The following is a 23,160-nucleotide window of genomic DNA, read 5'->3' as shown; positions in this document are numbered from 1 at the left end:
GCTAGGTGATGGCAGTTTGGAGGGTGTGGCGGTATTTGTTAGGCACGACTGAGGTGCCCAGTGACTTGTAATTAATGCCAACGGTTAGCCCCCCTGGCTGCTTGCGGACAGAATTGCTATTTGATGTCAAATAAAAGGGAAAGGCAAGTCATGTGGCCCGGAAGTCAAGACCATACTCGTTCACAGGTGCCCTAGGTAAAGAGGGGATCCCAGGAGTCAGCCTGTGCTGAGGGCATGGGTGTTGCAGTTCACAGCCTATTTTGGCATGAGTGGTAAGCCCTGGGCAAGTTACCCAACATCTGAGTCTCCATTCTCCCGTTGGGAAAAAAAAAAAAAAAAATATATATATATATATATATATATATATATATATTTCTTTCTTTCTTTTTGGCTGTGCTCTTTGTTGCTGCGTGGGTTCTTCTCTAGTGGTGGCGAGCTGGGGCTGCTCTCTAGTGGTGCTGCGTGGTCTTCTCAGTGCAGCGGGTTCTCTTGTTGCAGAGCACAGGCTTGGTAGTTGTGGCACATGGGCTTAGCTGCTCCGTGGCCTGTGGAATCTTCCTGGGTCAGGGATCAAACCTGTGGCTCCTGCACTGGTAGGCGGGACTCTTTACCACTGAGCCACCAGGGAAGCCCCCATTTTCCCATTTGTGGAAAGGAGATTATATCTCTATGTGGGGATTAAATGATAGTGTCCTGGCTTAATAAACAATGGCCTTTCTGATCACTATATCCACACTGACATTCGTGGAGAGAGAATCCTTTCAGCTCCCAACAAGCTCTTGGGGAAAGACTCATTGGTTTAGAAGTAATACTCTGGGCTGGAGGTTAAGGATGGGATCGGAAATTTGCTGATCTGGTGCCAAAGGGAGTATGGATGACCTCTAGCGAGCACCCCCAGGACAAGATGCTGCCACAGCGTTTGGACACATTCCCAACCATGTCATCTGATCAGCACAGGAACCAGTGAGAGCGTAAATGTGCAGGCTGGAGTGAATATGCCAATTTCAGAGAGGTTAAGTAACCTGCCCAAGGACACACAGCTCAGAGGTCAGAGGCCTGAACCTATACTAAGCTGATCTCACCCCCTAGCCACAGCTGGTAAATTATGATGTCACTGAATGCTAAACCCTGCCTCTCACTATTCAGAGGGAGAAGAACCTTTTGAAAAGGTCTGAATGTGCTCCTGACTTGACACGTGGGGAACTGAATTCCAGAGAGGTCACAGAGCTGCCTGCTCAGTGCACTCCCACTGCCGCCCCCGTGCCAGCTTTCAGCATCCTTGTTGGTCGTGTGAAGTTGGGGTGAAGGAGCCTGGGTGGGGGCAGCATGCTGCAGTCAGCCTGCGAGAGTACCAATCTGACCTTCGTCATGGGACATAACCTCTCTGTGGCTCAGTCTCCTCCACTGTTGGAGGGGCAAAATAAAAGCACATGGCTCAGGGACTGCCCTGGTGGTCCAGTGGCTAAAACTGCACTCGCAATGCAGGGGGCCCAGGTTCAATTCCTGGTGAGGGAACTGAATCCTACATGCGACCGCTATGACCTGGCACAGCCAGATAAATAAATATTTTTTAAACAAAAGCATATGGGTCAGGAGATTAAAGAACTAATACATGTGAAAAACTTAGTATGGTACTTGGCATGTGCTGAGTGGTCTATAATGTCTGGTGAGTGGTCTATAATGTCAGCTATTTATTATCATCATTATTATTCATAACATCGTGGCTATTCAAGTACCCTCCAGACACAGAAGCAGTGCTGGTGTGCCTAGATGTATGTCCTGTGGTCTTCATCAACCACTTGAGCATGTGACCTGTGGTCCAAAAAGAGTCAATGATTCTCACAAAATTGTGATCAGCACTGGGGGTTTATAACCCCGAGCACAACAGTCTGTGCCCTTATGGTGCATACAGACAATTGCCTGCGATTTCTGCTACCACACTTGCACCAGTATTTTATTTAACATTTAAATGATTTATATGTTTTAAAATATATTTGTATCAGCATCTCCAGAGAAACAGAACCAGTAGGTTGTAGATAGACAGAAAGAGAGAGAGACAGCGCCAGATTTAAGAAATTGGCTTATGTAACTGTGGAAACTGGCACGAAATTTGCAGGGCCAGCCAGCAGCCTGGAAATTCCAGTAGGAGTTGATGTTGGTTGCAATCCTGAGTTTAAAGGCCATCTGGAGGCCCAATTCTTTCCAATTCAAAAGACCTCATTTTTTCTCTAAGGCCTCCACTGATTGGATGAGGCCTTCCACATTATGAAGAGTAATCTGCTTTTCTGTATACTGATTTAAATGTTAATCATGTCAAAAAAAAAAAAAAAAACACCTTCACAGCAACATCAGGCTAGCGTGTGTGGTCAAGGACTGGGTATGATAGCCTAGACATGTTGGCACGTAAAATTAACCATTATAGACCATCACTAGTCACCCATACAACTTCTTCAGTTCAGTTCAGTTCAGTCGCTCAGTCATGTCTGACTCTGCCACCCCATGAATCGCAGCACGCCAGGCCTCCCTGTCCATCACCAACTCCTGGAGTTCACTCAAACTCATGTCCATCGAGTCGGTGATGCCATCCAGCCATCTCATCCTCTGTCATCCCCTTCTCCTCCTGCCCCCAATCCCTCCCAGCATCAGGGTCTTTCCCAATGAGTCAGCTCTTCGCATGAGGTGGCCAAAGTTTTGGAGTTCAGCTTCAGCATCAGTCCTTCCAATGAACACCCAGGACTGATCTCCTTTAGGATGGACTGGTTGGATCTCCTTGCAGTCCAAGGGACTCTCAAGAGTCTTCTCCAACACCACAGTTCAAAAGCATCAATTCTTTGGCGCTCAGCCTTCTTCACAGTTCAACTCTCACATCCATACATGACTACTGGAAAAACCACAGCCTTGACTAGATGGACCTTTGTTGGCAGAGTAATATCTCTGCTTTGCAATATACTATCTAGGTTGGTCATAACTTTCCTTCCAAGGAGTAAGCATCTTTTAATTTCATGGCTGCAATCACCATCTGCAGTGATTTTGGAGCCCAGAAAAAAAAAAAATCTGACACTGTTTCCACTGTTTCCCCATCTATTTCCCATGAAGTGATGGGACCAGATGCCATGATCTTAGTTTTCTAAATGTTGAGCTTTAAGCCAACTTTTTCACTCTCATCAAGAGGCTTTTTAGTTCCTCTTCACTTTCTGCCATAAGGGTGGTGTCATCTGCATATCTAAAGTTACTGATATTTCTCCTGGCAATCTTGATTCCAGCTTGTGCTTCTTCCAGCTCAGCGTTTCTCATGATGTACTCTGCGTATAAATTAAATAAGCAGGGTGACAATATACAACTTATTAAACTATACTTAATCTCCCAACAAAGGCAATAACAAGGTCATGCTTCTAACACAACTACCTTACCTACAACTGAAAATGTATAAAACTGTCCTCAAAGGAGGATGTAAAGTCCTTGTGTGATGGTCACTTTTGAACTTGCTATCATGTAACTTAAATACTGTGATATTAACAACACATAAATACTACAATGTGCAGTCAATACATTCTATGTTATATGAGAAGGGAACAAAAGAGGGAAGAAAACAAAGATATTTGCCATATACATATATATTTACCTATATATATATATATATATATTACATGTGCTTCCCTGGTGGCTCAGGGTTAGAGAATCAGCCTACCAATGCAGGAGATGCAGGTTTGATCCCTGGATAGGAAAGATCCCCTGCAGAAGGAAATGGCAACCCACTCCAGTATTCTTGCCTGGGAAATTCCCATGGCCAGAGGAGCCTGGTGGGCTACAGTTCATGGGGTCGTGGACACAACTTAGTGACCTAACAACAACAAATATATTACATTATTTACATATTTATATATATTACATATTTGTAAGAAAATAATGAAGAAGCACTCAACAGTTACAGTTGTCATTTCTGTTTCTGGAACCAGTCATGTGGTCACAGCTGACATTTATAAATACCTTCTTCTCCTACCTACTCTGTGTTCACTTTGCCCCCTGCTTGTACCTCATTTGGTCATGGTTCTTGATCTGGTGACGCTAAACCTTCATTTTTGAAGGGTCTCGGCCTTTATCAGCCCAGTCTTGATTGGGTTGTTACAGTAGCTTCCCACTGACTTTAATCTCAGGGCAGGGTAGTACTAAGAGACGCCCTAAGGGATCTCCTCTGTTTCATAGGCTTTCTTAGCGCCATTGCAGTCTTACCCATTAGCCTAGAGTACTTGCTATGTTTTTCCACTAGCTCCAATCAGCATACCATCAATGTACTGGACCAGTGTGGTGTCTTAGAGGAGGAAAAGACAGTCTAGGTCCCTGAAGACAAAATCATGACACAAGCCTGGAGAGTTGATAAGGTTGAGGCCTATCTCTCTTTAAAAGATCTCGAGTGGTACACTGATATTGAAGGCACATCAAAGGAAAACTTGATCCTTGACGCTCTCCTTCCCTTGGGAAGCTGACTGGACTCAGATCCAGTGGCTCTAATTCCTAGCTCTGTGGGCAAGTTACTTAACATCCTTGTGACTTTCTTCCCATCAGCCAAATGGGCTCATAAATAATAGTGTTCCTCTTTAGATTCATTGTGAGGGATGAAAGATAAAAAAAAAAAAAAAAATTAACCAGGTGTGACACATACAAAATGCTGTCAAATAGTAATATTGAAAGGGAAACAATAACAAAATGATATGTAAGGCTAGGTCTGAATATCACCTAAAAAAATCCCTCCTCTGGACGCATCCCACTTTCTGAACATCTTTTCTGGATTGAGGTGGGCTGGCTAGGCTGTATAGATACGCAAAGGACCCAGACAAACGTGCCCATATATCCCTTCAAACTAGAGAGTGCAGGAAGGATGGAAGCAGAGGCCATTTCCGTTTATACCCAAAAGAGGCTCCCTGGGCGCAGTGTCCGCCTTGAATTGAGACAGAAAAACAGGGCCAAAGGCCTTCTGAGCACTGGGGGAGGAAATATTCGGGTTTTTCCACCGCCTCCTTTCAGCAGGGACGTGAGCACAGGCTGGGGTTGCACACGGGCTCCGGAAAGGACGAACTTGAGAACTTGAGTACAAAGGAATGGGCGGCGAGAGGGGTTGGGGTGGCGAAGACGGATGATTGGGTTCTTGGAAGATCCTGAAACAAAGGTGGCGTCCTACCTTGGGAAAATTGGGAAGGGGCGGGTAGAGAAGCTGGGACACCGAGAGCAACCCGGCACACGTTCCCTCCGCGAGTTCTCGTGACAAAGGGGGCGGTCGGAGCACTGCGCACGGACCGAAGTCTTGCTCACTGAACCTGCGCTCGGCGGGCGCCGCCAGGTGCGCTCAGCCCAGCGGGGCGGAGTGGACCGCGTGGTCCCACCGAGGTGCGCTCAGCCCAGCGGGGCGGAGTGGACCGCGTGGACCCACCGAGCGGGGCGGGAGGAGTGCAAGGCCGGGGCGGGGCCTCTGCGCCCGGGCCGCCTCCTCTGTGTATAAACTGAACCGCGCGTTTCTGGATTCCAACACGTCCCCAACCGGCTCAAGGACCTCTACTTTGCCACTTGCTTTGGACGGCCACACTTCGTCTCCGAATGGACCCCAACTGCTCCTGCTCCACTGGTAAGGGATCCCTGGCTCTGGGACTTCGGATGTCCCCTCCCCAATATCAAGAGGTGTCCCTGGGTTTAGAAGAGGGAGTATTTTGGGTGAGCTTCTGTAGTTAACCCAGCATGTACCTTCTCCCCAAACTAGCGACTTCATCTTCCATTAGAGCGTTCCCTTCCTCTTAGTCTTCCGTTTCAGAGGCAAGAGGTCTGAGGCTCAAGGCTGCCCGGTCCCACATCATTCAGGTGTCACGGGGCCTCTGGGTTGGCTCCAGGGCTCTGTCCAGGCCTCCGTATTGCCAAAGCTGGGTGGGGAGGAGATATTGCTTCTTCTGGGCTCAGACAGAAGGTCCGGGCCATCAGACCCAGGCTTCCTGAATGGGCACTGGAGCCTGGGCTCCTCCTTGGGGGTAAATACAAGACAGTACCCTTTGCACCGAAGGGCAGAGAAGCGGGGTGGCAGGGGGCTGGGGAATGAGCCTTCTGTCTGTTCTGTGCTGGACTGGAGCTCCCAGGGCTGGTGCTGACCCAGGAGGAGGGGGAGGGCCCTGCTGATGTCTGCAGTGGCTCATCCTCTCCCCTGCTCACCGCTGGCTTTTCCCTTCCTGGCAGGCGGCTCCTGCAGCTGCCCTGGCTCCTGCACCTGCAAGGCCTGCAGATGTCCCTCCTGCAAGAAGAGTGAGTGCCCGGCCTCCTCTGGGAACCCAGGGAGGGGGTGGGTGGGGAGTGCTGTAGCTAGCGGGAGGGAGGGAACCCAGAGTGGGTTCTGAGTGCATGGTTCTGGGGGGCTGGCCCTCTTTTGCCGCTGGGCACCCACGTGTCACTGCGGCTTCTAACTTTCTGCCCTGTCCTGGGCTTAGATGGAGCCAGGCAGCCATTTCCTAGTAGAACTCATGCCAAAGGTCCTCCAAGCTGTCTTAGGGCATGTTTTTCTGCACTCAGGGTCCTCTGGGTCTGAGGGTTTTGCCGCAGGGTTGCTGTTGGGCAGGGAGGTGCCTGGGAAATGCATTGCTGACACCTGCTTTCCCCCATCTCTCCCCAGGCTGCTGCTCCTGCTGCCCTGTGGGCTGTGCCAAGTGTGCCCAGGGCTGCATCTGCAAAGGGGCCTCGGACAAGTGCAGCTGCTGTGCCTGATGTCGGGGAGAGCCTGCCCCAGGTATCAATGGAGGAACGTGGGCCAACCTGCATTTTTGTACAACTCTGACTTGATCACTACATTCCCTTTCTTAGGAAATATGTGAATGGTAATAAAGATTGTTGACACTATTCTGATTCAGTTTTCTTTTCTGTGCATTCGGAATAAGGGCTTTTGTAGGAGACTGGATGAGAACTGTAGAGACATGGCAACTAGAACAAAGCGTTAGGCCCCAATAAACTAAGTGCGCTGAGCAGATTCAGGGTCCCTCCGTTCTCATGTCAAGGGTTGGTGGCTTCATTTTCCATCCTCTGATTGCCCTGAATAACTTCAGTTCCTCACAGATTTTAGGCTTGATAGATTCTAAAGAAGTTGGACTCATACCCCTAGTTACCTAAATCCCTACCTGGGACTCTCAAACTCCCTGCACTGAAAGACTAGTGTGAATTTTCTGGCTGTGGTTTCTATTTTCTATCTTCACAAACCTAAATGTTGGCAAAATAAAATTAAGTGAATTACTAATAAAAATTTACAAGGATACAAAATACAAAGTCCAGTTATTGATTCAACAAATTTGAATAAATACATGGGGAACAGTAACACAAGAAAAATTTAAAAAGTAAAAACCACATGTTTGTTCACCCAATACTAACACAATATTGTAAATCAACTATGGTTCAGTTTGAAAAAGAAACAAACTACACACTTGTTCATCAAAGGTGTGTGCTGAACACTGAAAACACTGGTGCCCCACTGTGGGCCCCAGCCATAGCTGGAGCAGCCCCTCTCCACATCCCCACAGGGACCATCCATCCCACTGCCAGCGACAGGACACCTGCTACCCTTGAGAGCTCCCTGCGTTGAGTTGGCTCTAAGTCTTTGGAAGTTCCTTTAGGTCAGGCTGAACTCTGCTTTCAAAATCCAGCCCTTGGCTACTTGAAACCAGCAAAGTGGCTAGGACTTAGAAGGTAATGCCCAGCCATTTCCCAGCAAGACGGAGTATACCTGGAAACTGGTTCCTGATGAAGGACTTCATGTCTGCCTGTGCACATTCTGCACAGTGTCACATTCTGCAGTTACGAAACTAGCTGTGTGTATTTGGAAGGAGAGAGGTGCTGAGTGACTTGTAAACGATGGTCATGGCTAGTCCCCCCCGACAACATTTGGAGTGATTTGCTATCTGATAAAGAGAAAGACAAGTCACATGGTCCAAGTGTCAGAACCACACTTACCTACAGGTATCCTGTGTAAAGAGGGGATTTCTAGACCCAGTGTGCTGGTTCATTTAAGCAGTGGCACTTCCTGCCACATATCCTGAATGAAAGTGACATCGCTCAGTCATATCCGACTCTTTGGGACCCCATGGACTGTGGCCTAACCAGGCTCCTCTGTTCATGGGATTTTCAGGCAAGAGTACTGGAGTGGGTTGCCATTTCCTTCTCCAGGGGATCTTTCTGACCCAGGGATTGAACCTGGGTCTCCTGCATTGCAGACAGACACTTTAACGTCTGAGCCACCAGGGAAGCCCCATATCCTGAATGAGTCTCTCAAATCCTCTAAGTCTCCATTTCCTATAAAAAGGAGGTTATATCTCTACGTGATATTAAGTGAGAGTGGCCTAGTTCCTCACTGCTGCAGCTGCTTCAGTCGTGTCTGACTCTGTGCAACCCCGTGGACGGCAGCCCACCAGGCTCCCCCGTCCCTGGGATTCTCCAGGCAAGAACACTGGAGTGGGTTGCCATTTCCTTCTCCAATGCATGAAAGTGAAAAGTGAAAGTGAAGTTGCTCAGTCGTGTTCGATTCCTAGCGACCCCGTGGACTGCAGCCTACCAGGCTCCTCCGTCCATGGGATTTTCCAGGCAAGAGTACTGGAGTGGGTTGCCATTGCCTTTTCTGTAGCTCCTCACTAGGTCTTAATAAACAATGTCTATTACAATCCTTCAGTTCACAGTGACTTTATTGGGACAGAATCTTGTTGAATCCTAACAAGCTCTTGGGGAAAGATGGGAGGTTAAAGTTTGATTGGAAATGTACTAATCCATTGCCAGGAGTGTGGATGCCCTGCGACAGCCCCCCTCAGGTATGATGCTGCCACACCATTTGGACAACCACAAATTCAATGCCCACCCTTCATATCACCTGATCTACATTGAACCCATTACAGAGTGAACTTGCAGGCAATGGAGTGATGTGCCAATTGCCCAGAGTTTAAGCGACCTGCCCAAGGGCACACAGATCGCAGTCAAGAGGTCTGAATCTATAGCTGTCTCACCTACTCGCCAAAGGTGAATAATTATGAGGTCATATTACTCTGAGCCCTGCCTCTCGTTATTCAGAGCTGGCAGGCTCCTTAGAGACAGGCTAGTTGTGTTAATAGCAGAAGAGATGGGAAACTGAAGTCCAAGAGGTCACAGCTGTGATCTTCCCTTCCTTGGGGGTCATCATGCTTCTGGAACCTCCATCCTGGAATGGGGTGGACTGGCTAGGTTCAGGAAAACCCCTGAAAAGTTTAGGGCAAGAGCACCCGGAAAAACGTGCCCATCCATCCATTCAGTCGTGGAGAACAAAAGGAAGGATGGGAGGCAGAGGCCTGAGTGAGTTGATCCTGGGGCTGTTAGAGAGAAATGTTAAGAGAAACGCTGCCTAGGGCCCTTCGCGGGGACCAGGACAGGGAACGGTGGGGCAAGAGAGAGTCGGGGGCTTGGTGGTGAAAGTCACATCCACCACGGGGCTCTGCACACGACACACCCAGCTGTGCCTGGGACGTGAGCACGAGACTAGGGTCGCACACTGGCTCCGGGAAGTGGCGAACACGAAGAGAACAGAGCGGGGGTCGGGGGTGGGGAAGACGGCGAAAACACAGAGGCTGGGTTCCGGGAAAAAGCCGAGAGCAGGGTGCCTGCCGCCCTCGGGAACATTGGGAGGGGGCGGGTAGGGAGGCTAGGACACCGCGTCCCTCCCGGCAAACTGTCCCTCCCCGCGGGCCAGGGCCAAAGGCGGCCCTCCGTGTGCACCGCGGCCCCAAGGGCACCGGGAGACTCTTGCGCTCGGCTCGCGTGGGGCTCACCGCCCGGCCCGGAAGCTGTGGGCGGCGCGGGCGCGGAGCCTCGGGGAGGGTGCAGGCGGGGCGGGCCCTCTGCGCCCGGGCCATCTCCTCCGGTTACAAACCCAGCGAGCGAGCTCCTCGACTCGACACGCCTCTCATCAGATCGGGTGTCTCTTCTTTGCCGCGTGCTTTTGCCCCCTGGTCTCAGCTCGGCTCCAAATGGACCCCAATTGCTCCTGCCCCACTAGTAAGCGACCTCTGGCTCTGGGCCTAGAGCGCCCCCTCCCAGGCACTAGACAGAGGTTCCGTGGGGTTAGACGAAGAAGGATTTTGAATCTGAGCTAAAGTGGACACCCAGGGTTCACCCAGAAGTGCTTTCTTCCTAGCCAGGATGGAGAGAGCATTTTTTTTTTCTTCCTGCCGCCCACCCAGTCAAGCGGCTTGTGGGATCTTAGTTCCTCCACCAGGGATTGAACACGGGGCCCTGGGCAGTGAGAGCACGGGAATCCTAAGCACTGGACTCACAGGGAATTCCCAGACTCTAATTTTGAATGGAGAGTACTGAGGCTCCAGACTATCCTTGTTGTCCTCAGCCAGGGGGTCAGGGGACAACTAGACTGGGACCCAGTGCTGGGAGGAGACCTTGGAGCTGCCGGGCCTTGATGGCAGGAGGGGACATGGTGCCTCTTGGGGTTCAGGACATAGACCTGGCCCCCAGCCCCAGTCAACCTGGGCTGGGTCTGGAGCCTGGGGCCTTCCCTGGGAAGGGGATCTACTTTCCTGGGACCAGAAGAGAGGAGCTGGGGCTTCTCCATCTGCCTGAGTGGAGGGGAGCTCTCCCAGGGCTGGTCCTAACCCAGGAGGAGCGGGAGGGCCCTGCTGATGGCTGCGTGGCTCCTCCTGCCTCCTGCTCACCACTTGCCTTTTCCTTCCTGGCAGGCGGCTCCTGCAGCTGCGCTGGCTCCTGCACCTGCAAGGCCTGCAGATGCCCCTCCTGCAAGAAGAGTGAGTGTGGGGCCTCCTCTGGGAACCCGGGGTCTGGGCTGAGTCCAAGGAGGGACCCAGAGCTCAGCAGGGAGCAGGACTGACCAGAATTCCCTACATCACTCCCCACCCGCTGTACCAGCACTGAAACAGAATCTGAGCTGAAAGAGCTAGAGAGATGATTCTGTTCCAACTTCTCATTCTAGAATGGCTAAATAAGTTTGAGAGAGGTCAGCGAATGGGGTCAAGGATGGAAACTAGACCTAGAACCCAGGTCTCTTGTTTCTGACGTCACCTTGTGAACCCTCCAGTGTCCTGAGCACTTTAGGTTCTTGAACTTGGTGACCAGGTGCGGGGTCTCGCCCTGGGGGTGCAGCCCTTTGCTGTACAGGCAGCCCAGTCCTTCCCTGACCCCTGGTGAACAGCTGTGGCAGCAGTTTGCCCCTCTCTGAACTTGACCACTTTCCTTATTTCACTGTATGTTTCTGAGGGGTGTGTGCATGCTTACTTCACTGTATGTTCGCTTCAGTCATGTCTCTTTGTGACACTAATGGGCTATAGCCTTCCAGGCTCCTCTGTCCATGGGATTCTCCAGTCAAGGATACTGGAGTTGGTTGCCATGCTCTCCTCCAGGGGATCTTCCAAACCCAGGGATCGAACCCACATCTCTTATGTCTCCTGCATTGGCAGGAGGATTCTTTACGACTAGTGCCATCTGGGAAGCCCTTTGAGGAGTGGCAGCTGCCCTTTCACTGCCCCTAAAGGCCCCACCACAGTCTCTAGGCTTTCTGCCCTGTCCTGAACTCAGAGCAATTTTCAGAGTGTCAGAAACGAATTTCTTAGGACAGAGCATACTTTCCTAAGGTCAGGGTCCTCAGGGCCTGGGGTCAGCTTGTGCCAGGCCTGCTGTTGGGAAGGGTGGTTTCACGTAATGCTGTCTCTCACTCTCACTCCCCCCAGGCTGCTGCTCTTGCTGCCCTGTGGGCTGTGCCAAGTGTGCCCAGGGCTGCATCTGCAAAGGGGCCTCGGACAAGTGCCGCTGCCATGCCTGATGTCGGGGAGAGCCTTCCCCAGGTGTCCGCAGCGCAACCACAACAAACTTGCATTTGACAATTGTCTCTTACTACCTTGATGCGATACGACATTCCTTTTTCTATGAAATATGTGAATTGTAATAAATATTATTGACTGTATTCTGGCTTCTGTTTTTGTTTGTGTGTCTTGAGTGGAAATGCAGAGACTTGGGTTCTGGACCTAACCAGTTGCCCCTAAGACACTGAGGACCCTAAACAGGTCAGGTTACCTCTCTGAGCTTTGGCTTCTCAGGTAAAAGGGGACACATCCTCCAAGTGACATGAAGGCATTGGGCACATACAGGTCCTCACTGTCCTCATTGTTTTAAGTGTCGATGATGGGGAAACTCCTCAATTTCTCATTTTCACTCTCTGGGCTTCCCCTACCAAAGTTCAGGCCTCAGAGTTATTAGGTTTGTAGGTTTCGAAAGTACTCAGACCGGGTGAAATCCGAACCCTAATTATTTTACTTCTACATAGGGCTTGCTTCTAAAACACTGCTGAAGGACCAGTTTTTATTTTCTAATGCTCACAGATTTAAACTTTGGTAAATGTACTAAAAAAATTTTAGAGGTCACAGTGAAAAAAAAAACAACCCACTTTTAGATTCAATACACAGAATTTCATCAATCGATGAAGAACCAATAAGAAAATTTAAGTTTTAAACGCTACACATATGTTCATCGAAGCCGTGGATAAGCCCTCCTGGGAACACTTCACCAGTGCCCCACTGTGTGGACCACGCACACCTGAAGTAGCTCTTGCCCCCCATACCCGCAGGGAACATCAGCCTTGGCTTGCCCAGGGTCACCGACAGGACAGCCACCACCGCTGCCAGCTTCCTGTGGTGAGTTGGCTTAGAATCTTTGGGAAGTCTTCCCTAGGGCAGGCTGAAATCTGTCCCTCTCTTAAAATCCAGCCCTTGGCTACACGAAAGCAGCAAAGTGATTGTGAAAGTGGAAGGAGTCACCACCCAGCTGTTTCCCAGGAAGAGGGCGTGTACCTGAGAACTGGGTCGAGGTGAAGGACTTCATGTCTGCAGGGTGATGGCTACTGCCCAGTTTGGAGGGCGAGGTGGTGTTCATAAGGCTGGAGTGAGGAGCCCAGTGACTTGTTATTTATATCAAAGCTCACTGCCCCTGGCCCTTTGCAGAGGGTATTGCCATTATTATTATTTTTTTTAACGCAGGAATCTTTTAATAGTAAAAGGACACTTAATGTAAGCTGTGTGCGTGCGTGTGTGCTCAGGTGGCTCAGTTGTGTCTGACTCTTTGCCATCCCATGAATTGTTCCTCCCCAGGCTCTTTGGTCCATGGAATTTTCCAGGCAAGAATACTGGAGTAGGTTTCCCCTTCCTACTCCAGGGTATTGCTATTTGTTGCATAATCAAAAAAAAGAAAAAGAAAACCCATAAAACAAGTCACTTGGCCTAGAAGTCAGAACCACACTTGCCCACAGATTTCCTTTGTGAAGAGGGGTTGGGTTTTGGTGTCAGGCATCCTGGTTCACAACTACCTAGCCACTATCTGACTTGGGCATGTATTTGATACTGCCTGAGCCTCCATTTTCACATGTGTTTAAGGGAGATTACATCTCAATGGCAGGGGCATAAATGGGATAGTGGTGATTCCTAGATATGGCTTTAAGAAGTGGCCATTATAATCACTTTATCCACGAAATTTTGTGGATATGTGGATAATCCATTGAGGCCCCAACAAACTCCTAGAAAATGACTCATGGATTTGGGAGGATGCCCCAGGACTGAGGCTGAGAATGGGTTGGAACCTTGCTGACTGAGTGCCAGGGGAGTGGGGATGCCCTCCAATGACACTGAAAGGATAAGATGCTACACAGTGTCAGGACAGACTCGGAAGACTTTCCCACCCTTCATGTCATTTGATCTGCACAGGAACCAGTGCCAGAATAAATGTGCAGGGGCTGGGGTCGTTGTGCCATCTTCCAGAGAGGTTAAGCAACCTGCCCAGGACACACAGTCAGAAGTCAGAAGACTGAACCTGTGCTACAGCTGTCTCACCTCCTGGCCACACACTGCTGGAGATGCCCCTGGAGGCTGAATCCTGCCTCTCCCTATTCAGAGCTGCAAGGGTCCCCAGAGATGGTCCAGTTATGGTCCTGGCTGGAGAGATGGGAGACTGAGAGCCAGAGAGGTCACAGAGCTATGCAGAAGGTTCTGACTGCCAGCTCAGTGCTTTCCCACTGCTCCTTCCATGCCAGGTGTTCCCTGTCCTCACCCGTTGTGAGATGTCATGGTGCCCAGTAGGGGGTGAGGGCAAGGGGGCTGCAATCAGCCTGCATGAGTGCCAGTCCCATCTGTGTCACAGCCACATGACACAACCTCTTTGTGCTTCAGTCTCATCTGCTTTAAAAGGCAAAAGAATAGTATCTTGCTCTTAGGATTAAAGAATTGAATATTTGCAAAGAAATTGGAATGAAACCTGGCACACAGTCAGTAATATAGTAATATTAGCTATTATTATTATCAGTCGAAGCATAGGATATATTTCTCTATACCCAGACCAATAAGCTGGAGCTGGTGTGCTAGCTGAGTGTTCTCTCTTGTTCTCATCAAACATGGGAGCAGATGACTAGTTCCCCTAAGAGGGTTATGCCCCTCTCCCAACAAAAAGGGGCTGGCACTAGGGATATTAAGCCGTCAGCAAGACAATCCGAGTTCTCCTAACAAAATACTGAAGGATTCTGCCATTACTGCTGTCACCTGAACCAAGATTTTACTCAATGTTGTATATACATATAAATTTATTTACATGAAAAGCAAACTCTTTAAGGCTATGAATATGAAGCTCAATTTACCTCTAGACATTGATGGTACCACTAAGACATATATGCATTCCTTTCCTGCCACTTCGGCACCCATGCTTGAGCTAAGGCAGTAGAGAAGTGCTGAACACATGCCTCTGGGCCTCAGGGAAGCTTCATCGCTGACTCCTTAAGAAGAGACAGGAATAGCATTTGGGGCACCACATCCCAGCACTGTGACCTTGGGTTAGTAGCGTCCTTGTACTGGATGTACTTTTTGCCTTGGGGAAACAGCCTCCCAAGTAGTGTTTCCCTTGAGCTGTTAGAATTCAAAGAGGAAAACTGATGAAACAAGGCTTGGCACAGACTCCCTGGTATGTAACTGTCAGGACTATTCAAAGGGAAATGCCCACTGTTTTACTTCGTTATTGAATGCCAGGTCTGCTTATCACTTACAAGGATGCTTTCCCTAGAGGGCATCGTATAACTAGGGAACCTCCATCCTGGAGCCGGGTGGACTGGCTAGGCAGTGGATTCCCTGGCCCATTCATGTATTCAGTCGTGGAGAATGTAAGGAAGGCTGGGCGACAGCAGGCTGAGTTCCCTGCTGGGCTGTTACAGGAGAAACTTTAGAGAAACTGTGTTCAAAGTCCACGGTGGGGGCTGTGGGAAGACATATTAGGGAAGCGGGGTTCGGGGGATTGGTGGTGAAGCTCACATCCATCACGGATCTCTGCACACAACACAGGGGCTCCAGCCGAGCCTGGGATGTGAGCACGAGGCTCGGGTTGCGCATGGGCTCTGGGAAAGGGTGAAAGCAAAGACAGGAGTTGCGGGGGCAGGGAAGACTGCGAGGGCTCAGGGGCTGGGTTCCCGTAAACACCGATGTCTGTCCACATCGTGGAAAGCTGGGAAGGGACGGGCAGGAAGCCTGGAGCGCTACTTGTCGCTCGGGACAAAGTTCCTCCGTGTTGGGGGCAAGTAGGGGGAGGGAGGCGTTTCGGTGCACACGGAGCCCAGCCGCATTCCCGGAATCTTGCGCTCGGCCGCGCGTGGTGCTCACCGCCCGGCCCGGGCGCAGCGGGCAGCGCGGGTGCAGGCGGGGGCAGACCCTCTGCGCCCGGCCCGCTTCCTGTGGGTATAATAGCGCTCGGCTCCTGGGCTCCAGCACGCCTCCCATCCGACCAGTGGATCTGCTTTGCCACTTGTTCTGGACCTCGGACCTCGCTTTTCCTCCAAATGGACCCGAACTGCTCCTGCCCCACTGGTAAGGGTTCCCTGGCGCTGAGCCCTAGGACGCGCGCTTCCAGGCGCAGGACAGAAGGTCCCGGCAGCTAGAGAAGGGAGGATGCTCAAGGGGACTCCTGTCATTGGACCACTGGTTTTTCCTAGTCTGGATTATGAGAGCGTTTATCTCCCTTTGCCCCCGCCACCCCGCCTTTGTTTTTAGTTTGTCCTCTTGCACGGTGTGCTGGATTTTAGTTCCGCGACCAGGGATGGAACCCGTGCCTCCCTGCAATGGCAGCGGGGAGTCTTAACCACCGGGGAAATCCTTGCTTCTTATTGAACTGAATGTACTGTGAGGTTCCAGCTCATCCTTGTCCTCACCCACCTGGTCATGGGACAGCTCGATCGGGACCCAGTGCTGTGGGGAGGCCTTGGAGCTGCCGGGCCTTGATGGAAGGTGGGGACATGGTGCCTCTTGGGCTCCAGGACATAGACCTGGCCCTCACCCCCAGTCACCCTGGGCTGGGTCTAGAGCCTGGGCCTTCCCTGGGGAGTAAATCAGGAGGGGACCTACTTTCCTGGGACCAGAAGTGAGGAGCTGGCGCTTCTCTATCTGCCTGAGTGGACTGGGAGCTCCAGCGCTGGTCCTGACCCAGGAAGATGGGGAGGGGCTCTGCTGAGGGCTGCAATGGCTCCTCCTCCCTTCTGCTCACCGCTGGCCTTTTCCTTCCTGGCAGGCGGCTCCTGCAGCTGTGCTGGCTCCTGCACCTGCAAGGCCTGCAGATGTCCCTCCTGCAAGAAGAGTGAGTGTGGGCCCTCCTCTGGAACTTGGGGTCTGGGCTGAGGAGGGACCCAGAGCTCAGCAGGCAGGAGCAGGACACTGACCGCACTTCCCTACATGTCCTGTGCCCGCCCCCCACCCCCAGCACTGAAATAGATTGAGACCCATACAAGCCATAAAGATTGTTCAGTCCCAACCTCTCATTCTCGAAAGGTAAACTGGTAAACTGAGCCCACAGAAGTCACATAATAGTGTCAACAATGGATGGGACTAGAATCCAGGTCTCCTTTCTCTGATGCCACTTTGTGAACCCTCCAGAGTCCTGAGTACTTCGTACTGAACTTGGTGACCATGTGTAGCTTCTCTGAACCATGTCCTTTGCTGCAGATGCAGCTCAGGGCACACCTGGTCTTCCCGGGACCAGCTCTGTAACTAGTCTGCCTCCTCTCTGGCCCTAAAGACTCTCTCACTTCATTCGATGCTTCTGGGGGTGGCCTTCCCTTGGTCCCGAGGCCCTGTCACTGTCTTTCCAAGGCCCTCTGACTATTCTGTACTCACATGGGGCCGGCAGCCTTTTCCTTTTGTCACAAAGCAAATTTCTTAAGGCAGCTCTCTATCCTGAAGTCAGAGTCCTCTAGGCCTGGAGGAAGAGCCTGTGGCAGGTCTGCTGTTGGGAAAGGTGTTTTCGTGTAATATTATCTCTGACTTTCACTCTCTCCTTTCTTCTCCAGGCTGCTGCTCCTGCTGCCCTGTGGGCTGTGCCAAGTGTGCCCAGGGCTGTGTCTGCAAAGGGGCCTCGGACAAGTGCAGCTGCTGCGCCTGATGTCGGGGAGAACCTGCCCTAGTTGTCAATAGAGCAACCATGACAAATTTATATATATTATTTTTTCATACAATCTGACCTGGTGCTACATTACCTTCCTCTATGAGACATGTGATTTCTAGTAAAGTTGTTGACTATATTCTGGCTCTGTCTTCCTTTGTTTGTCTTGGACAAAGAGACTTCATGCCTACGAGGACTGGGGGTGGGGGTGGGGAATGGACCAGAAGTGCAGAGATCTGGGCTCTGGACCAAATATTAGCCCCTAACACACTGAGGGTCTTAGCAGGTCAGGCTACCTCTCAGAGCTTCGGTTTCTCAGTTCAAAACGAAAATGTTGTCCACATGACACAACAATATCAGGCAGGTATTGATGGCTCAGAAACTTCCATTTTTATTAAATTCTGTGGGGATTTGTGACAACCTCAGTCCTCGGTGATGTGAATCTTCAAAAGTACTCATAGGGGACGCTATTTAACACTCCTCTTGTTTGATTTCCATGTTTTAGCTTCCTTCTAAAACACTAAAATGACCTGTTTTTATTTTCTACCACACTTTTATTTTGAAAAATAAAAAATGAATTACTAAAAAATTGTTAAAATCTACAGTATGTAAAACCTACTTTAGGATTCAACACATAATAAGCAACATTAATATATGAAGATGATAACTTTTAAAAGTGTGTGATTTTTATATGTTCATTGAAGACGTTCATGAGCCCTAGAAACACTTTACAAATGCCCCACTGTGTGAGCAAACACACCTGAGATGCTGGGCTTGGCATCCCCAGAGGGAACATCAGTCTTGGCTTGGCCAGTTAAAGTGACAAGACACCTGTTTTTCCTGAGAGCTCCCTGTGCTGACCTGGCTCTGAATCTTTGAAAATTCCTCCCTAAGTCAGGCTGAAGTCCACCCTTCCTTGAAATTTAGCCCTTTGCTACTGGAAACCCACAAAGTAATTTAAATTTAGAGGGAATTTCCCATCTTTTTCCCAGCAAAAGCCAGTGTACCTGATATTCGGTCCCAGATAGAGGACTTCTATGTCTTCCTTGGCATGTGATGGCTATTCTGCAGTTTGAAGGGCCTTGTGGTGTTTTTCAGGGAGCTAAGTCGCTTCAGTCCTGTCCGACTCTGCCATCCAATGGACTAGCCTGCCAGGCTCCCATGTGCTGAGTGAATGGTAATCCATTCCAGGTGTCCCACCCCCTGGCGGTCGTTGGAGGGAATTACTATTTGATGTTCAAGAGAAAGGGGAGTTTTGTGATTCAGAACTCAGGATGTAGATTGCCTACATGTGTCCAGTGTGAAGAGCCAGCCCGTGCTGAGTGCATGGGTATGGGGCGGGGGGGGGGGGGGTGGGGGGTGGGGGGGGTGTCAGGCATCCTTGCTAACAGTCACTTTGCCACTTCCTGACAGAGGCAAGTTATTGATACTCTGGGATTACATTTCCTCCTTCCTATAAAAAAGATTAAAGGACTCCCCTGGTGGTTCAGGGGTAAAGAATCCATCTGCCAATCCAGAAGACACAGGTTGGATCATTGATCCGGGAAGATCCCACATGCCACGGAGCATCTAAGCCTCCTGACCAGTTGTGTGGCACAACTGATGAGCCTGCGCGCTAGAGCCTGTGGTCCCCAACGAGGAGCCACTGCAACGAGAAGTCCACGAACTGCAACTAGAGAGAGCCTGAGCACAGCAAGAAGACCCAGCACAGCCAAATAGAAATTAATAATTAATTTAAAAGATGCTATTTCAATGTGGGGGTATAAATGAGACAGTGGCTTGGTTCCAAGCACAGGCTTCGTGAATGGTGTCCATTATGATATTTATATCCACACTGACATTAATCCAGCTCCCAATAGGCACCTGGGGAAAGGCTCATTGGTTTGCAACCATGCTCAGGATGAGGCCACAGATGGATAGGAACCTTGCTTATCCAGTGCCCCTAGGGCCTGTGCATGTCCTTCAGTAAGCCCCACAGAATAAGTCACTGTCCCACCATTTGAGCAAACTCAGGGGACCTGCAAGGTCTGGAGTGACTGCTAGTTACAAAGAGGTAAAAGAACTTGCCTAAAGTCACACAGTCCACAGTCAGAAGATTGAACCTAAACTACTGTCTCACCTCCTGGCCTTGCCATGCTGTGTTGATGATGATGCCACCGGATGCTGACCCTGCCTCTCCTTATTCAGAGCTGCACCGGTGCTCAGAGACAGTCCAGTTGTGCTCCTGGCTGGAGAGACGGGAGGATGAAGCCAGAGAGCTCACCGAGCATGCAGAGGGTTCTGACAGCCACCTCAGTGCTTCCCCCCAGGTGTTCATGTCCTCACCTATCCAGGGAGGGCATGGCGCCTGGTGCGGGGTGAGGAGAGGAGGCTGCGGTCAGCCTGCAAGAGTGTCAGTCCAACCTGTGTCACTTAGTGTCATGTAACCGCTCTGGGCCTCAGTCTCCTCTGCTTTAAAGCGCAAAATAATAGTGTCTGGCTCTCAGGATGAAAGAATGTAATACATGGGCAGACTGTCAAAGTAGGTTTGGCACTTAGTGAGTACCTATAATATCACCTAGTTATTTATTATGATTATTAGCATAAGAACCATTTTCCTTCTTCCAGAGAATCAAGCAAGGACAAGAGGCTTAGCTCTGGGTTCTGTGTCGTCCTCATCAACCCTGTGAGCATGTGACTAGTTCCTCTGAGAGTGTTGCCCTCCATTCAGGAAAAGAGGCATTGACCCTGGAGATAGAAGGCCATGAACAAGACAGTGTGGGTCCTCCTAACAGATACTGAAGGATCCTGCCCTTTCTGCTGTCACCTGCCTCAGGAATTCCTTACCATTTTCTTTTCAATGATTCATATTTTCTTGGGTGTATCATATGAAAAATAGTTATATGAAAATTTCATTATATGAAAAACGACCACTACTGGAAAGGAGAGTAAGGCCATAGCCAGAATATCATATGTACATTCCTTTCCTTTCTCATGTATCACTCCCAGGATTGAGCCTTACACAGTGAGAAGTGCTGAACACAGTTCTGGCTCAAAGGGAGGCTTTCTCACTGACTTTCTCTTTCAATTGGGAAGTGACAAAAAAACCAGAAGGGAATAACTCCCCAGCACTGTGAGCCTGCCTGAGGAGCCTCCTTGTAGTGTGTGCGGTTTAGCCTTTGAGAAAGGCATTCGTAACTAGTATTTCCCTTTGGGGTTACTGTGAGAATTCAAAGAGCAAAAGTAATTAACAAGGCTTGGCACACCAAGGTGTGTAATTACCAGGAAATTGTCAGCAATACTAACAGGGTAATACCCACTGGTCTTTCCTACTGAATGCCAGGTCTGCCTATCTCCGAGATGGGGCAGGGGTGCAGGGGACATCCTATGATTAGGGAACCTCTATCCTGGAGTGCAGAGGCCCCATTACAGTTGAGGGAAGCCGCTGGAAAACTGAGGCAAAGGGGCGCCTGGAGAAACGCGCCATTGTCTCTTCAGGAAAGGAAAATGGAAGTGAGGACCAGAGGCCTAAGGAAATGTGGGTCGCGGGGCTGTTACAGGAGACGTTACAGGAAAACTGCAGCGAAAAGACCGTGGTGGGGACCGAGGCAGGCCATGCCTGGGGACCTCGCGGAAGGGGAAATGGTGGCGAGGGTCACCTTCACCTTGGGTCTGGGGCACCACTCCCCGGCCTCAGCCAAGCGGGACACCAGCGAGCAGGAGGCGGGGGGTGGTTCACTGGCTCCAGGCAAGGGCGACCAGGAGGCCGGCGGCGCGGGGTCTGTGGTGGGGAAGCCGTGAGGATACAGGAGCCCTGTTCCTAGACGCCCGGGAACAGGTGGCTGCTCACGTGGCGAACACGGGGACGGGCGGCCGGGGAGGCTGGGACAGCGCTTACCGCTGGGCACAGGGGCCCTGGGCTCAGCCGGCACCCAAGTGGAGCCGCGCGCTCGGCCCGGGCGCTGCGGGCGGGGCGGGCGCAGGGGGCGGGGCCTCTGCGGCGGCCCCTCCCCTCCGAACGCGGGACTGGCTCTGGGCTCCAAGGCCTCCCACAGGACCAGTGGGTCTGCTTCACCACTGCTTTGGACCTTGGACCTCGCCTTTCCTCTTGATGGACCCCAAGTGCTCCTGCCCCACTGGTGAGGGACCCCTGAATTTGAGCCCTACTGATGCCTGCTTCCCAGTAACTGGACGGAGGGTCCCTAAGGTTGCAGAAGGGAGTGTGTGGAGTTTGATCACAGGGGGACCCCTGTCACTTACTGGTCTAGGAATGTCTTCCCAGCCAGGTTCCTGAGAGTATTTCAGGCGCCCTTGGCCTCTATTCTAAATCTGAGAGCACCAAGGCACCACACTGTCCTTCTTCCCCTCACCCAGGGGTTCAGGGGACAGCAAGACCAGGACCCAGGTCTACGTGAAAGGCTTGGAGCTACCAGGCTTTGATGGCCGGAGGGGACATGGTGCCTCTTGGGGTTTAGGACATAGACTTGGCCCCAAGCCCCGGTCAACCTGGGTTGGGTCTGGTGCCTGGGATTTTCCCTGGGAAGGGGATCTTCTTTCCTGGGACCTGAATAGGGGAGCTGGGGCTTCTCTATCTGCCTGAGTGGAGAGGAGCTCTCCCAGAGCTGGTCCTGACCCAGGTGGTGGGGGAGGGCCCTGCTGATGGCTGTGGTGGCTCCTCCTCCCCCCTGCTCACTGCTGGCCTTTCCCTGTCTGGTGCCTCCTGCAGCTGCACTGGCTCCTGCTCCTGCAAGGCCTGCAGATGACCCTCCTGCAAGAAAAGAGTGCAGGGCCTCCTCTGAAAACTTCGGGGCTGAGCTGAGTCCTAGGAGGGACCCAGAGTTCAGGAGGCAGGAGCAGGACACTGACCGCACTTCCTGGCACCCGCCTCACCGGGAACTGATTCTGAATCACCTGGAATCACCTCAGACATGACTGAACATCAAGCTCTCACTAGGGAACTGGGAAATGGAGGCCCGGACGGTCCCAACCAAACAGACTCAGACTCATCACTAGATCTAGTTCTCCTTCCTCCTGATTCAGGTTTCTGAGTCCTCTCATGGACTGAAGCACCTTAGGGACATGAGCTAGTGACCATGTGTGGCTTCTCTGATCTGGTTCTGCCCTTTCCTGTAAGCAGCTCAGACCATCCCTATTCCCACTGGGAGGTGCTCTGTGAAGGTCACGGCCTCCACCTTGACCTGGAGGACATTCTTTCTTAAGTGATGGCTCTGGGAGCTGGCTTTCTCTTGTCCCCAGAGGCCCTGGTCACTGTCTCTCTGAGGCCCTGTGCCCTGTCCTGGGCAAACATGGGGCAGGAAAGCTTAACCTGGTAACCGACAGCAATGATGTCAGGACAGCGGACTCCATGAAACTCAGGGTCTGGGCGTCAGGGCTGCTTGCGTCAGGCCTGCTGGTGGGAAGGGTGTTGCTGGGTAACGTGTGCGTAACGTGTGCTCTGACGTTACCTTGCCTTTGCCTCCTCAGGCTGCTGCTCCTGCAGACCCGTGGGCTGTGCCAAGTGTGCCAGGGCTATGTCTGCAAAGGGGCCTCGGACAAGTGCAGCTGCTGTGCCTGACGTAGGGGAGACCCTGCCCCACGTGTCCACAGAGCAACCAGGGCAAATCTGCAGTTTATTCTTTTTCATACAACCTGACTCGACGCCACATTCCTGTTTCTATGAAATTCCTGAGTGGAAATAAAAGTTGTTGACTTTATTCTGGCCCTGTTTCCCTT

General features: G+C 51.1%; 2 protein-coding genes and 1 long non-coding RNA gene across 3 annotated transcripts; 2 read left to right on the top strand and 1 right to left on the bottom strand.

The window, feature by feature from the left end:
• Positions 1–1,847: 1,847 nt before the first annotated feature.
• Positions 1,848–5,393, bottom strand: LOC139177073 (uncharacterized). The gene is made up of 2 exons (XR_011561483.1): positions 5,177–5,393; positions 1,848–3,302 (listed from the first exon to the last, which is right to left on the bottom strand). It is a non-coding gene; the product is annotated as an uncharacterized lncRNA (long non-coding RNA).
• Positions 5,394–5,459: 66 nt separating this feature from the next.
• Positions 5,460–6,867, top strand: LOC109572872 (metallothionein-1C). The gene is made up of 3 exons (XM_019980021.2): positions 5,460–5,617; positions 6,214–6,279; positions 6,644–6,867. The coding sequence occupies exons 1-3, from the start codon at positions 5,590–5,592 to the stop codon at positions 6,733–6,735; spliced, it is 186 nt and encodes a 61-aa protein (XP_019835580.1). The 5' UTR covers positions 5,460–5,589; the 3' UTR covers positions 6,736–6,867.
• Positions 6,868–9,871: 3,004 nt separating this feature from the next.
• LOC109572871 (metallothionein-1B) lies at positions 9,872–11,959 on the top strand. The gene is made up of 3 exons (XM_070770589.1): positions 9,872–10,029; positions 10,722–10,787; positions 11,727–11,959. Exons 1-3 carry the CDS (start codon positions 10,002–10,004, stop codon positions 11,816–11,818), a joined length of 186 nt encoding a protein of 61 aa, XP_070626690.1. The 5' UTR covers positions 9,872–10,001; the 3' UTR covers positions 11,819–11,959.
• Positions 11,960–23,160: the final 11,201 nt, after the last annotated feature.

This window comes from Bos indicus, chromosome 18, assembly GCF_029378745.1.
Source record: "Bos indicus isolate NIAB-ARS_2022 breed Sahiwal x Tharparkar chromosome 18, NIAB-ARS_B.indTharparkar_mat_pri_1.0, whole genome shotgun sequence".
NCBI lineage: Eukaryota > Metazoa > Chordata > Mammalia > Artiodactyla > Bovidae > Bos > Bos indicus.
The sequence above is the reverse complement of the archived record's forward strand: the minus strand, read 5'-3'. Positions and strand labels throughout refer to the sequence as shown.